The 15,875-nt window shown below is 43.5% G+C and overlaps 1 protein-coding gene across 2 annotated transcripts in view; it reads right to left on the bottom strand.

Moving 5' to 3' along the window:
* The window catches only part of rt (Protein O-mannosyltransferase rt), a 35,532-nt gene extending 21,047 nt beyond the window's left edge, over nt 1-14,485 (bottom strand). Inside the window, exons 1-10 of one of the 2 annotated variants that reach the window (XM_089582202.1) lie at nt 14,173-14,485; nt 13,693-13,859; nt 13,421-13,524; nt 9,774-9,824; nt 7,526-7,775; nt 5,277-5,342; nt 5,097-5,190; nt 3,237-3,392; nt 2,290-2,451; nt 733-791 (exon numbers count right to left, since the gene is read on the bottom strand). In XM_089582202.1, coding sequence (XP_089438328.1) covers nt 733-791; nt 2,290-2,451; nt 3,237-3,392; nt 5,097-5,190; nt 5,277-5,342; nt 7,526-7,775; nt 9,774-9,824; nt 13,421-13,524; nt 13,693-13,859; nt 14,173-14,325 — 1,262 coding nt within the window. In that variant the 5' untranslated portion in view covers nt 14,326-14,485. The remainder of the gene's footprint in view (nt 1-732; nt 792-2,289; nt 2,452-3,236; nt 3,393-5,096; nt 5,191-5,276; nt 5,343-7,525; nt 7,776-9,773; nt 9,825-13,420; nt 13,525-13,692; nt 13,860-14,172) is intronic. The other variant, XM_089582203.1, reaches the window with a different exon arrangement.
* Nucleotides 14,486-15,875: the final 1,390 nt, after the last annotated feature.

Here is a 15,875-nt window from a genome sequence, read left to right as displayed (position 1 = left end):
CGATGAAAAATTGAACTTTTTGGGCTCCTTAGAGAGTTGCTGCTGTCTATTTTATCCCGAAAAACCGAACTCTAGGAACCCAAAACATCAGCGATCGCAAACTCACAGTACATACCGTACAATTTGTGATCGCGGTGTCAGTGATGTGCGGGCAGTGCAAGGATGCAACCACGGCTTGTGCTTTCATATCATCCGTAACGGCACAGGAGGGTGTTCAGAACATCCGAAATTCTGCCCATTGTACACAATTCGTTCTGGCCAGGGATTTACACATTCTATAAACTGTGACCATAATGGAAATTCTACTGTACAAGGCGGATGCCCAAATCCACTCAGGAAGTTTAAAAGAGCAAACAAACCATGCCATTATTTAACATTCATCAAACACAACAATCGTTATCGTGTGAACACTGCAAAATGTCGCTTTTAGGTTGTTTGCCATGACTGTGTGTCTGTTAATTAAAAGCAAGCTCTATCTCAATTAAGGCCAATAAAAATCTTGCAAGGAAACTAATTTAATAGGAATAGGAAACCTCATGCCATGGTGGATGCAAAACAGCTATGTGTTTTACTGAAAGTTGCTTCTTCCTAACATACTACTACGTGCCACGGCAATGCTATCGATACATAAAGCTTCAGAGCACGCTGTGTATGTTACTATATACACCACAAAATGCTTACAATGAAAGCATAAGCCAAGAGGCGAACAAAAGGAACCACTTGGTCACTTACATTGATGGACGCTTCACTATCCACCAATTGTTGACATCCTTGAAGCTGTAGCATGTCACCTGAAATTATTCTCGATTTAATAACTTGCCAATACAGTAAGCCTTAATTCAAACAATGGTAGTCATATTAATACCCTATGGGATACTAAAAGCACTTCTCGGACCCTTAAAAGAACACCGAGGACAACTCCATCCAATTGCTGTTCTCAGTAAAAATTGATCCTCTGGCTTCCCCTGGCAGTGTTGGATGGGTTGCCATCACTCTGATGAGAATGGTGATGTCACGTAGCTTCTGGAATCTGCGACCAAAAATCGATGTTGACGCAAACATTTCACCTGTGCAATCGGCTTGTGATGGAGACACCTGAACCTTGTTTTTTGGCCTTTTCTAACTTTTAAGAACACCGTTTTTGGCGACAGTGGTCAGTCTGTATTAGAATGCAGTACCCTACTGATGCAGGCCAACTGTCTTTTGTCCTCAGTGTCCCTTTAAGGCTCTCTGACAAAGCCCCTGTTTGGTTTGATGATACAATCTGATGAAGCTATGTATGCTTATTCAAGCAAGTACACAAACTGAGAAAAAAAGAAAAACTCCCATACTTTTTCCCTCCCACAGGGCAAGGAAATCAGCAACAGCTTTACCACACCTTCCTCCCACACACACAGCACCCATTACCAGGGCTGCCCGAGTCACAGGACCACACACGGCTTATCCATCAGTGTGCCCACTCTCTAGCCCTCATAGCTACCCTACTTAGTCGGTCCCTGGACATATGAGCCAGAGAGCTAGCTACCCAGAGTTCAAGTGAAGAACAGTTAAAAAATTTCTAGCACTAAGGCATACAAGGCACACCAGAAAAACCTCAAAGGAAAAAAATCTTTACTATTTCAAAACACTCACTATTTTGAAATTGTAGTACTACTTAATAGTTTTGCTTATGGTGAATTCCAATCGCAGATCCAGCTCTGCGATAGAGTGCTTGAATCTTTCAAAGAGCACTCCCCTTGAATCTGTGTTTGGAACACTCATGCTCCAGCCAGAGCAAGCTGGAAGCACTCCCACACCACCGACAGGGAAAGCAACCGGTGTTCCTTGCACTCTCCCATGAGTGTCATCTGCTACGGAACAGCAGAACAGGAGAGAATGTGGTGCTGGAAAGCATGCTGCTAAAGGAAATATCTCACACAGCCTTTCGGTCGAATCTACAGATTTCGGGCAGAGCAGTCCAGACTACTTCACGGAACGACCTCTGCTCAATGACTGCTCCCAATCTGCCAATGGAACACGTGACCCATGATCCTGATCAGCCACTGGAATAGCCTTGCTCATAAAGAGAAGAAAAATGTTCAACCGGAAGTGCTGCAAATCTGCGACTGGAATTCACCATTATGAATAAACAAGTGCTCACCATGGGATCTGAGCAAAAATCATTTGAATGACGTTCACAACATGATTTCACTGTCCTATCATGAGGAGGCATCAACACCTGCACAGCTCCATTTATTTTTCACTAGCGCCATAGTGCCACTCGCTCGTGCAAAAAGCACAGAATCATACCTGTTGCTGGTGTGAACTGCCCCTGCCATCAGGGTATTTGACTGGGTACACATGTGGGTGTGAGTGGAGCCAGCAGGCACGGCCGTGTGTGTGTCGTAGGGTGATCTGTGAGCCGTGTACAACTGATAACGGCTGGCCCCGAGTGATGGATGCCAGTCCTCCCTGTACGAGCAACAAAAAAAAGGACCAAAATGAGGATGCTGCTGGCTAACTGCAGCTACCTTTCAGCTGAGTGACAGGTTTCTAGCTTGCCTGTAAGTAAGCAGGGCAAACTCATACTTTCACTTAATGCAACTGATGAACTTGACAAGCTGAGAGATTGCCCCACCCTAAGCCCAGCTCTCTATGGGCAAAATAAGTCACATACGGTAGCGCATGGTAGTGATTGTTAAGAAGAGCCTTATACTCCATGGCAACATCGGGGCAATTTGAGCATAATGTTTGGTTTGGTTTGGTTTATGGGGTTTAACGTCCCAAAGCGACCAAGGCTATGAGAGACGCCGTAGTGGAAGGGCTCCGAAAATTTCAACCACCTGGGGTTCTTTAACGTGCACTGACATCGCACAGCACATCGCTTCTCGGCCTCATGGTTTAGATCGTATTTAGCATAATGTGTCATATCATCGCACGCCTGAAAGCCCAAGCAAAATGACAGCATAGTCAGGACAATTTCCCACCCCCTGAGCAGTTCATGTAGGCTGGCATCACACAAATGTGATGTAGCTGAGCAGAGTCCTTTTTTTTTTTTTTTTTTCCAACTCTTTAGCCATACAGCACCATTCATGAAGCTTGAGCAAAAGATGACGACTGCAGAAGCCTGTACTAGAAAGTAAAATACTCCACACACGCCTCTGCCTTAAGAAGGGTGTTGTTCTGAGCCAGTTGGTTGCGCAGATTGGGTAAAAAAATAGCCGGACTATTCGATCGCATTACAACAGCAGGATTACCTCGAGGCTTGCTTGGAAAGCACTGGTCATGATATTGTCATGAGGACCAGCCCTGGTAAGTAGGCTCAGATGCAGATAAAACACACCCAGGTAAATTCCTAGAGGCACCACTGTCATTACAGTTGCTCTTGCAATAAAATGTGCCCAAAGTTTGGCCTGGAAAAATAAAACAACAAAACATGCAATGTAATAACTTATGAGCCAGAAATATAGTGAGAGAATATAGTAAGTGAGAAATATAGCGAGTGTCTGAGACACATTAAAAAAATACTTTAAAGAAGAGCAGCATTTTATGGCAAGCACTATTCTTTTAATAGTCAAAGTGTGAAACCCACAGATATTCATATCCAAACAGACTCACAGCTAAGCAGGCTCCCCATGGCAGTAAGCATATAAATGCATGTTGAAGTTCTGAAATTCCATCAGTTCTTAGAAAGATTCTCCTTGATTCAACTAGACACAACGTGGTGGCACCGGGATGAGGTGCGTCAGTGGAGTGCATTGTAATGGGTGACTGGTCACTAACCGTGGATGAAGCAACTGCCCACCAAAACACCATACATGGTTCTCTCTCACCGGCAATCTGCTTCGGGAAGTGTCTGTAAGGCTTCTACCTCTACAGATGACCGTAGAGAAGACAGACTGATGCAGTGATGTGGGGTAGGAACTGAACTTTTTCGTTACCACGGGAAAAATAACTGCTTTTGATTAAATGTAAGCACTGCAGCAACTGCTGCATGCAACAAAACAACAACAAAATGCTCCGAAGTGCCTGCATAAGTTTGCTCTGTTAGCACAAGGAATGTGAAGTACAGATTCTTTTACTAAACGAAAGTAAGCTCCATTTTAACCAGCAAGCCTATATTTTATAACTGCAGATAGCTGGAATTACTAGCACAAATTCACTGTTACACTGCACAGCAAGACAGACGGAACACACAAACAAGAACCAAACACAGAGCAATTACAGTCAAGCCCACTTATAACAATATTCAAGTGCCATGAAAATACCATTGTTATAACCAATAATTGTTATAACCAACAGGGTTGTGCCGAAAAAAATAAAAGATGACAAACTTTATAGAATTTATTGACAGGAAGGACCTGGAGGGATTTGATTGTTCTAATGGCTGTAAAAGCTTGTTAATTCGAATTCCAGGAAACCGGAACAATGTTCACTGATGACCAAAGCACCGCCATCACTGCGCCACCAGGAGCTTCGCGCACCTCCACGTCACAGGAATCATTCTTATGGGAAATTCAAGAAGCATGCAGAACTAAGGCTGTGGTGACAGCTGACAAGAGAAAAAAACCGGCGCTGGCTGCATGCACGCGCACTGCACAGACTGATTTGGGGTGTGCGTAGCCAATGCAGCAATGCAGCAGCTCTCCTGACATGATGACGCCTGCCTCTTTTGCTATCGTGGCGTTGCTGCGCCAGCTTAGTCCATTGGTCGGCCCCACACGTGCACGCTTTTGTGTTGTAAGCATGGTTTTGATGGTGTGGTTATAGCATTTCCTTGTTTTTTTTTCTATAATGGTTGACACTCAATTACCATATTTAATTGTTATAACCAATAATGTGCCTTGACAGCATTGCTATAAGCAGTTTATTTTACCATAGAACGCATGGCAAAGCTGATGGTGCCATGACTGACCATTGTTATATCCGATATATTGTTATAACCAGTATTGTTATAAGTGGACTTGACTGTATCTTGTTTAAATATACGAGTAGTAACAGATATTTAAACAAGTTTTGCATGTTCAGGAAAGACTTATTAGAACTGCTGCTCTTTTGCCTGTTATTAATAATGATAAGTGAAGATTATCTGTAAAACAAGTAGCCTTCAGACTTACATCTGAGATAGAGCTGTTTCCAAGCATATTCCAGAAATCTCTAGCCATTATGTAGACTGCCAAAAACATGGAAAAAGCACCAATGTACTTGACACTGAAAATAAAAAAAGAGTACAAAATTTTGTAACCCTCAGACCTTTTGCAATTCAAGAAAATATGCAAAAGTGAGTTGGTGCCTACCAAAGAGAGCATGTGAGAAACACCACAGATAGGATCAACCAGAACCACCATGAAAATGTGAATGATCTGTAATAAAAAGAAAACAACCATAACATAACTCTCAGTGGTTAACACACACTGCCACTTTCTAAGGTGCAGTGCAATGTGTAACCAGCACCTTACATCCAGCGGTCCTCTCATCATTTTGCACATAAACATAACTGCACTCTCAAAGGCTTGTCGCACCCATGCTATGCAACCTTTGAATTGCAATATCTTTGCACGGCACACCTGACCTGCTCTAGGTGTGGCAGCTGGGAGAAAATGCAGCACATAGCATTCCTCCCAACCAAATAAATGCCTTTGTAACCTGGCCATAGTTAACGGCATAAATTTTGCACATGTCACTTATGGAGACCAAGGTCAATAATCTACTACCCAGTGCCAGTCAGATGAATGAAATAGCTCAAAACAAAACAGTAATGATTGCTATTAAAAATAAATGAATCCAAACAGCCTCAATAGCAGACATACCAGAAGATGTTTCTGTTGGTGAGCTTTCAAGGAAAAGTTGCCCTCAAATTTCAAAGTAAAACCTGCAGTTTACTTTGTAAACTCAAAATACTGTGCAAACTTGAAATACTGTACAATAAGAAACGAACATAGCACAAAAAAAGAGTGGCAAATGCCAAAAAACTTTCTGTGCTTATCACGTGCAAAACAGAAGCAATAGGCAGAAAAGTGGTCACATTCTAATAAATATGAACACAGAAATGTATCACAGGCACTGCTTAAAGGAAGAAATATACATCATCATCATCATCATCACCCTAACTGCATCCACTGCAGGATAAAGGCTTCTCCTATTGGCCTCCAATTAACCCTGCCCTGCGCCAGCTGCGGCCATTCGATTTTCACAAACTTCTTAATCTCCTCAGCCAACCTGACTCTCTGCCGTCCCCTGCTATGTTTGCAATCCCTTGGAATCCCCTCTTTACCCTGAGCGGCTATCGGTTATCTGCTCTCCGCATTGCATGCCCTGCCCATTTTTTTCTTCATGATCTAGGCTAGGACATCATTAACTCACGTTTTTGCTTCCTGACCCACTCCATGTTCTTCCTGCCTCTTCCTGTTGCACCTATAACTTTCCTTTCCATAGCCAGCTGCACAGTCCTCAATTTAATTTCGAGCCTTTTCATTAGCCTCCACATTTCTGACTCACAGGTATTGGCAAGGTATGCCACCGCACGGCTGGTGTAGAGGTAGAGTGAAAAAAGCTCGTGGCTTGAAACTTGGTGTCGACGTACGTCTCCACTGGTTTAGGAAAAAATAAAGCGAGTGTTCATGGAATTCAATAACCAAGCCTGGACTGAGGACAGATCCTAAGAAACAGTGCTGACAATGGACCCTCCCAACAGAACAAGATTTGGCCACTTTGGAGCAGTACCTGGCCACCACTTCCTACATGAACAGTACACCAATCTTGCCAAAGGAAGAGACCTATGCAATGAAAAATGAAACTCATAAAGGCCCTAACACAAGGCAACGTTTCTGCGACTTCGCATCGGCGTCTCGTCTACCAGCGTTGTTGCTCAGCACCCACAGGAGAGGGTCACCAAACACATGAGGACATATGAACTGGCATCTCCAGATAGGGTTGTGGAGAGATCCCAGATAGTATTTGGATAATTATCTCCTGCCCGTAGCTGATCATCCTAATCAATGGCAAGGGGAACTTATGGCGGGCAAGGGGAACAATGGTGCGGGGACAGAAGCAGCGCTCCTGCCTTCGCAGAAACGGGCCGCGCCTATGGGGGGTGCAGCAGCACGGAATTAATCAAGAAATCACTGCCAACGTGCAGCTAGTCATTGATCCCCACCAACTGCCATCTGTGAGGTGTTTCTGGCACAGCTGCCGAGATCTGGAATCACCACATATCTGTGTCTCCCTTCCATCGTCTTGCTCCAAGTGCCAGAATTTCGCCTCAGGCGACGCCAATAGCTGAGACACTGATGCGACGCTGAAGAAACACTGCCTTGTGTTTGAGCATTGATTGACAAAACTATGTGTAATGTCGGCAAGGAAGCTAGCTAAGTAAAAGTGGAAAACATCATTTTCCAATAAGGTTGACTTGCAGAACAATATCTCCTGAAGAGATGCGACAAATCAAATAAACTGATATAAGTGTGCTGAAGCTAAGAGAAAAAAATGGCATGACATTACTGCAAGTAAAAACAAATCCAAATCAAGTATCCTCTTTTTGACTGACCTTTGCCTTCGGAACTTGAGCAAGGCTAGCAAGCCAAGCGCTGAGAAGCACATAAGGATGGCCTCCATGAGGACAAATCTTGACTGGGTGAGAAGAGAGTTTTCAAACAGGACAAGTACAGCAGCTAGGGCAGCTGAAAGCTGGGCCAAACCAAGTGATAGTGCCAGGTGGTAGGTGACAGGAACCAGCAGCGAACCAAACAGTGCTGGCACAAATCGCAAAGCCCACAATGGGACTGATGGACTGTAGTCTAGAAACAAATACAGAATGTCACCTTAGTGTTGCACTAATGCAGCAAGAAAGCATAGAATAACACAATGAACCAGCACAATGACAAAAAAAAAAAGGTGCAAGTAGTGAGTTACAAGGTGCTTCTGTTCTGTAACGCAACACATGCATCCGATATCAAAAGTTTATGGGGCATGTGATTCACTGAAAAAGCTATTGCCATGTAGCCCTGGCACACAGCCCAAAACTGCCGTTTTCACACACTAAAGCACTGGCTGCATTTTTCATTCCAGGTTACGTGCAATGGCTGAGACAAAATTCTCCTTTCTCACAACTTGCATGCCCCGTAAATTTAAAACGGCGCATGTACATGTGCAAAATATTAGCACACCTAAATACTCAAAATACACCACAGTGAAAAATGCTTTAAAAAAAAAAAACAATTTCAAAAAAAAAAAAGGGGGCCCATTTGGGGGTTAATTCTGCAAGGGTAGCTTTGGCCGAAAAGCGCCATGGCAGCTGAACACCAGGCCAGGGAAAAGGTTGTACCTACTGTACCACCGGTGGGTGCCCTGCGGCAGTGGGGATCGAACCCCTCAACTCCCGCATACGAGGCAGATGCTCAAACTAGGCCATCGCTGGTGTATGAGACATACTGGAGCTTCATGCGTACATTTTACGGCAAAAACTCCCACAAATGGCACAGGTAGAAAGAAAAATATTCACCATGCTGCAATCTATTTAAACTGTTTATGCTTAGAAATCAAAGATGACCACTAACGAACTCCAGAGCCTACAATGTCTGGCAAAGTTGTGCCACAGAATGCAGGAACCCTGTCTTTCTCAAATGTCTGGCACAGACAGCAAAAGATGGAACACCATGAGAATGGAGAAAGAGAAAAACTACTCCCCTCTCGAGGTGTTCATAAGTTCATTTGTATTTTTTTGACTAAAAATAAACCATTCATGGTGGCAATTTTATTGCATCGACAAAGAAAAATAAACATAATAAATCTAGTTTTAGTTCGAAGTGCATCATTTTGGTACCAGTTAAGTAAAGCATTGGTTGCTACTCTTGTACAAAAGTTCAACACTCTGCAAACACTAGATTTTAAGAAAAAGGTACATCAGAATAAAAAATAAACAAAAATAAAAAACACTAGCCAAAATTTCAATCTAGTTTTGAGCTATACTGCAAGCTGCACCTATCTTTAAGATTACTTGAAAACTTTACAGCCATAGTAAATTTTTATTACAAATGCTGCAAAGCCAACTTTTGAAGAACGTTTTCAAAGCCTCACCCCACCTTAAAGATGCTTAATATAGCAAACACTAAAAGAATGCAAACCTACACAGCTAAATATTAATCAGGTAATAAAGTGAAAAGTGTGCGTTTGTTGCCGCATGTTCCAGAGAAGACATTTTTCAGGCTATCACAATGTTTCCACAGTACCAGCTTCTATTTGTAAGCAATACAAAACAATCATCAAGACATCTCTGCATGAACTTTGTTTCCTGAGGTGTCTTATAAAGCTTGTATATACCAGCCCTTTGCTCAATGCAGGCAATATTCCACACTTTTTCAGGTGCTTAATAAATGTCAGCCTACAATGCTACAACCCATGTAATTGATTTTGCTTCACATCAAGTCTCCCCTCTTCGCAGAAAATTTTTGCACAATGCCTGTTTGCCAACTTCACCAGCTCTTGATAAGATTCTTATAACTAATGTAGCGGACTCCCATTCCGAATTACAACACAGCTTCTGCCATGAGCAGTGCCTAGTGAGAATGGTAGCACTACTGCCACAACAGGGTTTTCTATTCGAATATGTGGCCTCCTTGTTACACACAAAGCAACGACGTTTAGTCTAGACAATCATGAATGCGTGCTTCGTGTGCAGTGTATGCTTGTTCAATATGTGCAAACCTGTTCGGGGTGCTTCAAGTAAAACATACAACTCAAAATTGCTTCCGAGTCATGCAAAGCAAGGAAAAAAGATATAAGGGCAAGTCACTCACTTCCACCAATCCGGTCAAACTCTGTTTCCCCATCAAAACCAGCAAGGTATCCTGGGAACAGAAGAGTAGGGCAATTCTAGCCAAAAACAGTGAAAACAAAGCCCTTCACAAGCAAATTTAATTGTTGACCTGAACATGGTATGAGGTTTCTCCTGAAAGGCCAACTACAATGAAATGAAAAAGGGCCCATTACTTTTGGGTAAAACCTGTTTTTACCCAAATCTTGCACTCCAAATACACTTCTTAAAAATCGGGTTGAACCCGACTTCTGCCCAACCGAACTTTCCGTACAGAAAACTGAAGACCACACACAAAAATTAGCAGGCATCTTGTGTTTATTCCAAAGGAGTGTTTTTTAGTTAGCTGATAATTTTAAACACGTTTTAACACTTATTATTGTAATGCTGCTTTATGTGAAGTCCAATTCGCCAAGCACGTTTAAGAAGCAGGGAGTCAAAACACGAGTACTGATCAGGTGTCTCGTGGGCATCATTGTATCAAGCACCACTCATGGTAATGACGTCCAGCTCTAAGGCTCTTATGTGTTTAGATAGTCACTGTGATGTAGAATTAATGCTTTCACGCCGTACAAAAACACACAGGTCTTGCACGGACACAGAAAGGCTATGCAGATGACAATGCACACGATGAAATAGCTGTAATCAATGAGGAACAAAAATATCTGATTTGGTAAGTTTTTTTAATGCAATCTGCCATTTCATACTGTTTACAAAATAGCAAGCCAGTGCATTTTATACCCCACCAAAAAATTAGCGCTCCTAGCAACTGTTTTTTTTTTTAAATGCAAAAAATGCCCCCCCCCCCCCCCCCCCCAACCCCCTAGGAAAGAAAAACAAATTATGGATGGAACTTTTTGCTGAACAACCTGATTTGCACCCAAGCTCAGAAAATACTGCCCGATTTTTACCCTCTGCATTTCAGAAAAAAATGAAACCTGAAAATGAAGTGCCCTATTACACCTTAGAATAACTTTAAACCTGTTGCATATGTTATAAAACTAATCGTGACAAATGTCTAGGCTTGTTAAAGAACTGGTATGGAATTGCAGCTAGAAGAGCTTTTTAAAGCCCTGTAGCAGATGATGCATGCACCTGGTGGCGTGTCACACAGTCAGGTGACTTGCCACATATGACTAGGGGTTAGACTTTTTAGTTTTTATTTTTTGAAAATTCGGCGGACTTTCTTCAGTGTTTATTTTTTCTTATTTTTTTCGGCAAATATTACTTTCTATATATGAATTTTCAGTTTTTATCAGCGAAATATATGACGTCCCTGTGCGGTCAAATGTGACACACAGTTTACAGTAACCTTTTTTTTTTTTTTAAAGAGCTGCTCATATAGCAGTACATACCACATAAATGGCAGTCTTAAGAGCTGCCTTTACATACAAAAAGTAAAAATGCCAAAGTTGAATGATTGGGCCATGAGACAAAAATGCAAGTGGGAGTTTAGTTCTAAAAACTTCATTGTCACATTCTGGTTGCACTCTGCGCTCAACGAGAGGTCCGTGGACCCTAGGCTCCGCATGCTGAGGCGGCAATGGAACTTCTGCGGCTTAACCGCCGCAGAAGCCAGAACACAACACCTTCGTGCTGTTAATTCACTGTTTCGCATTGACAGTTACTTGTTACGGTTCTAAAAGTTCAATGTCCTTTCATACAATGGAAAAACCTACTTAACGAAGCAATGGCCCCAAGTCTGTGATAAGTCTGAGCAGATGGCGTTACACTAGCCTGTAACACTTAGCTACAACATGCTCGAGCCTCCCTCAAGGCTGGTTCACATGCATGTGACTGAGCAAATTGAGCAGTTGAGTGGTGAGTTACAGTGAAAAATTTTGAACTTGTTGGAACCTCGTCATTCGAGCCACTTGAGCCACCACGACGACTCAAGACTAATTTTTGCACCTCGGCAACAGGATTCGCTAGCGTTTTCGCTTGCATGAGAAACAGACTTCACAGTCACTGTACTCAATTCCTAAGATAACTCTGTCGCACCGCATTCCTGGTTCCAGCCCTTCCTTAATTGTTTGCTGTGACCTTGTAAGTGGTACTGAATAGCCAGTAAGTTGTGACATGCATGCCAGAAATACCGACATTTTTTGGTCAAAACCGAATTTCAAAAAACGGCTTCAGCATACTTTTACCGGCGTTTTTCGGTTTAAACAGAAAAGCCCAACCCCTACATATGATGTAGCGAGAAGAAAGGGATGGCTGGTCCCATATGGACCCAGTGGGCAAGAATATGTTATGAATGGTGTGTTGTGAAAAGTTACAAGGAAAAAGTGCAGCTTGGCAGCCATCAGTTTGGTGCCATGGGACAGTTTTTCAAGGTTTCAGGCTCAAACACCTTGCTAAAATGATGTGTAGCGGTCCTTGTCTAATTTGGTCACAATGAATCGTAAGTTGGCATCATATGCAGCAATACCAAACAAAAACAAAGTTTTCGCAGCAGCTATACCTGCAACGCAGGACAGAAGCAAATGATGTGAAACAAGAAGTGCTCCCCTTTAAAGGGACACTGAGGACTAACTGATGATGGCCAGTACAAATAGATTAGCGCATTTTAACAACAAAGGCATTACTTTCAATGTGAATGGAGCTTTCATAAGCTAGAACAGGCTAATAAATGAAATACAGGTGTCACCACCACCGGCCAAATTTGCAAGTGAACTGCATGCATCAACTCTGCTGTGGCATGCCTAGAGCATCAATACTAGGCATGCCACAGCAGAGGGCTCTGGAAAAATTTTGAGCACCTGGATTTCTTCAACATGTAGCGAAATCTCCATGCACACATTCTTTTCACTTTGCCTCCTTCGAAACGCAGCCGCTGCTAGCATTGAGCCTGCAACTGCGTGCTCAGTAATGGGATGCAGAGCTGCTCGGCCCTCATGGCAAGGGCCTCACATCAACTGTTGCCACTAATCTGAAATAGCAACCTCTTTTTGCCACCAAAGGTCATCCAATTACATGAAACACTTTTGTTGCAACTTTGCAAGTATGGGAGGGGCAGTAATTACTGGACATCACTGAGTGTGTGCCATTACTGAAGAGAGACACAACTTCCAATGAAGAGGTAAGTGACAGAACTACACTTAATGGCAACAGACATACATGAGCAGGAGTGTCACTGTGCAAATCATCATTTTCAAAGCAGCCAAAAAATTTTTCTTCCAATGCGAACCCCCACAAAACACTGGTCAAGATAAAAATGGTCAATCAGTCTTGGTAATTAAACTATAGCATGAAAATAAACAATGCTAAAAGAGAGAGCAGTTCTACTGAGCCTTCATTATATACATCTAGCACAACAGGCACCAATGCAACACTGCCTAGTTAATCTGTTTTTAAAATAAAGCAGTGAAGAGCTCTGTTAATTTGGCCAATTTCAAGGGAACATGAGCTCTGGCTCTCATTTTTAAGCAAAACAGTGCCACGTTGCTTTCAGTGGTTATGTAACATGTAATTTTCCCTTCGCCACATCTTTTTGTGTATGCTGCTGTTAGCAATCATGTTCACACAAGTTGGAAAATGCCGCATATGTCCAGGCAGAATGCTGCATAGATGTTATCCAAAGTGTAAAAGCTGGCAAGGTCCAAAAAAACAATAGCGGTAGCATTTTACCTGCTAGTGCAACCAGCTGTTTTCCAAGAGGTGGGTGTGAATCAAAGAAGAAAATATTCTTCATATACAAGCTTGCGAATTTTCCATAATGCAACTCGTCGAATCTGCAATGCAAAAGCATGCGGCATTCTTTGCCTACATAAGGCTACTCTAAAATATATGAAACTGCAGACAAAATTTCTAGAACCCACACATGGCACATAACGATTAAGTGGTTACGAATGGGCTAATGAGTGTCACAAGAGAAACAAACGACAAGGTTCAGCACTTACACGATGCTCCGTGGTTGTTCTAGTCTCCACATTCTTGTAAGAAGCGCCAGTAGAAAAAGAACGGTCGACATTGCATCAACTTCGATGTTGAAAGCAAATGATTTGGAGCAGCCATTCAACCAGGAGCTCAAATAACCAGGTGCGCTGTTAGTTTCCTCACAGCGAACCTGCAGAGCGAGATTCCTTGGTGGTCAGCCAACGGGTCTCTCAGCATGGAGTCTCTAATGAATCACATCAGCGTACATTGCAGCAAAGAGAAATGGCCAATAAATGTGCATTGCAGGTTTATTACGCATGGGTATTTGTCGTGTTCGCCAGAAGTCAGTGCTCCACTCGCCACCCTTGCTAATTTCTCAATGTATTCGCACAGCTAATTTCTCAATGTATTTGTACAGGAGGCCAACAATTTGGGAATGCCTACGAGCGAAACAAAATTCTGAACGAACTAAATCATGGTGGCCACAATGCTCGTTGCATCACCTGTGATATCTCCTTAGGAGCATCTTCGTGATGAAGGGTACCGTTAGCATTGCTGGGGTCGTCGCTCCCGTCAACCGCATCGACGGGTGACAAGCTCGCCGAGGCAGTGGCCGCTTTTGCCGTGTTCCTTTTTCTATTTTTCGCCTCGCTCATCTTTCTGGAGAATTCAACGCACAGTTGGCACTTGGGAACAACAGACGGAACAAGTACAGTCAATATACAACGAATGCCATTAGAACTACGATCTTTACGGTCACTAGCATTAAATTACTACCCGACTACACTACACCACACCACACCGTCTGCACCACGTGGCAGCCATATTGACTACCGGAAAAACATCACTTGTCACGTGGTTATCGATGATCCAAGCATCTACCCACGCAACTTCCAAGCGGCTCTTCCGGAAACGCTCACAACATCCTGTTTGCATATGGCGGTATTACGGCCTGTGCCTTGTTAGGGCCTTGTCCTTTTTGCCTGTGCGAACTACAAGCGGACTACTAACCGGGGAATTGAACTCGCCGCAGCAATCGAGGTTGCCACACTGCTCATATAGGTCACGGACTTGAATATGCGGGTTTCTGAGATGCCTCCGCTAGGCGAGGAGAGTTGCGAGTCCCCCCCACAAGAACAGGACGAATTGTTGGCGCGACAGCAAGAAGCGAGAGCTTTCCTCAGGCAGCAGTTCCTGCTGTGCATGAGAGGTCTGGTGGGTCAAGTTGCTACGTTTCACATGCACGAAAAAACCACCGTGACGGCGACTTTCCGAAGCTGTGACATTGACGTGCAGAACTTTGGCGTTTCGGAGCTGTCCACCGCGTTGGGTATTCAACCTGCAGCTTTACTCAGAACTGGTGATGTAATTAGGTTTACTGTGAACAACTTGGCTGCGACGACCGGCTTGCGACGACGACTGACTTAGCTGCGACGACCGACTCTTCTGTGGACAGTTAGAATGTTGTGTTGTCTTTTTAGCACTGTGCTGCGGTGAGATTTCCCGAGGGTACCGCTTCAGCATCCGGATGCTGTGCTTGTTCGAGACTTGCTGAAAAGATGTTACTTGCTTGCTCTGTGGTAATGCGGAGTTGGTTCAGCACTTCAATAAAAGTTCAGTTCGTGCTCAGTGTTACCAGCACGTGAAAACAAGTGAAGCTTCTTTCCTGATTATCTTCTAGAAACAATAGCGGTACACGGACACGAACAGAGACGAATTCTGTCTATTCGTGACCATATAGCCCTATTGTTTCTCTAAGATGAACGTCTGCCAACCTGCTCAGCTTTCTGCCTTGTTGCAACTAATTTCCGGATTATATTTTGCATTTAGTTCTCGTGCTGTCGGTCATCCCGTGTTTCTTTTTTCCCGCCGCCGCATTGGTACAGTGGTTAAGGCGCGCAATTTCTGATTCCAAGGACACGGGTTCGATCCCGGCCTCGGTAGCCGCGTTTCAGTGGAGGTGAAACGCAAGGCACCCGTGTATTGTGCGATGTTGATGCACTTCAAAGAACCCCAGGTGGTCGAAATGAATCCGGAGCCCCTCCACCATGGCGTCCCTCATAGCCCATGTCGTTTTCGGGTGTTGAACCCCAAATACCGTAACATTTTTTACTACTTAGTATACTGGGGAATGTACTACCCTGTTTTACTTTCCGGAGCCGCGATCCATTTGATCCATTTCGGTGTAATGTTTGCTGATGAGCGA

The sequence above is a fragment of the Amblyomma mixtum genome, chromosome 3 (assembly GCF_055824585.1).
Source record: "Amblyomma mixtum isolate Tamu chromosome 3, ASM5582458v1, whole genome shotgun sequence".
NCBI lineage: Eukaryota > Metazoa > Arthropoda > Arachnida > Ixodida > Ixodidae > Amblyomma > Amblyomma mixtum.
The sequence above is the reverse complement of the archived record's forward strand: the minus strand, read 5'-3'. Positions and strand labels throughout refer to the sequence as shown.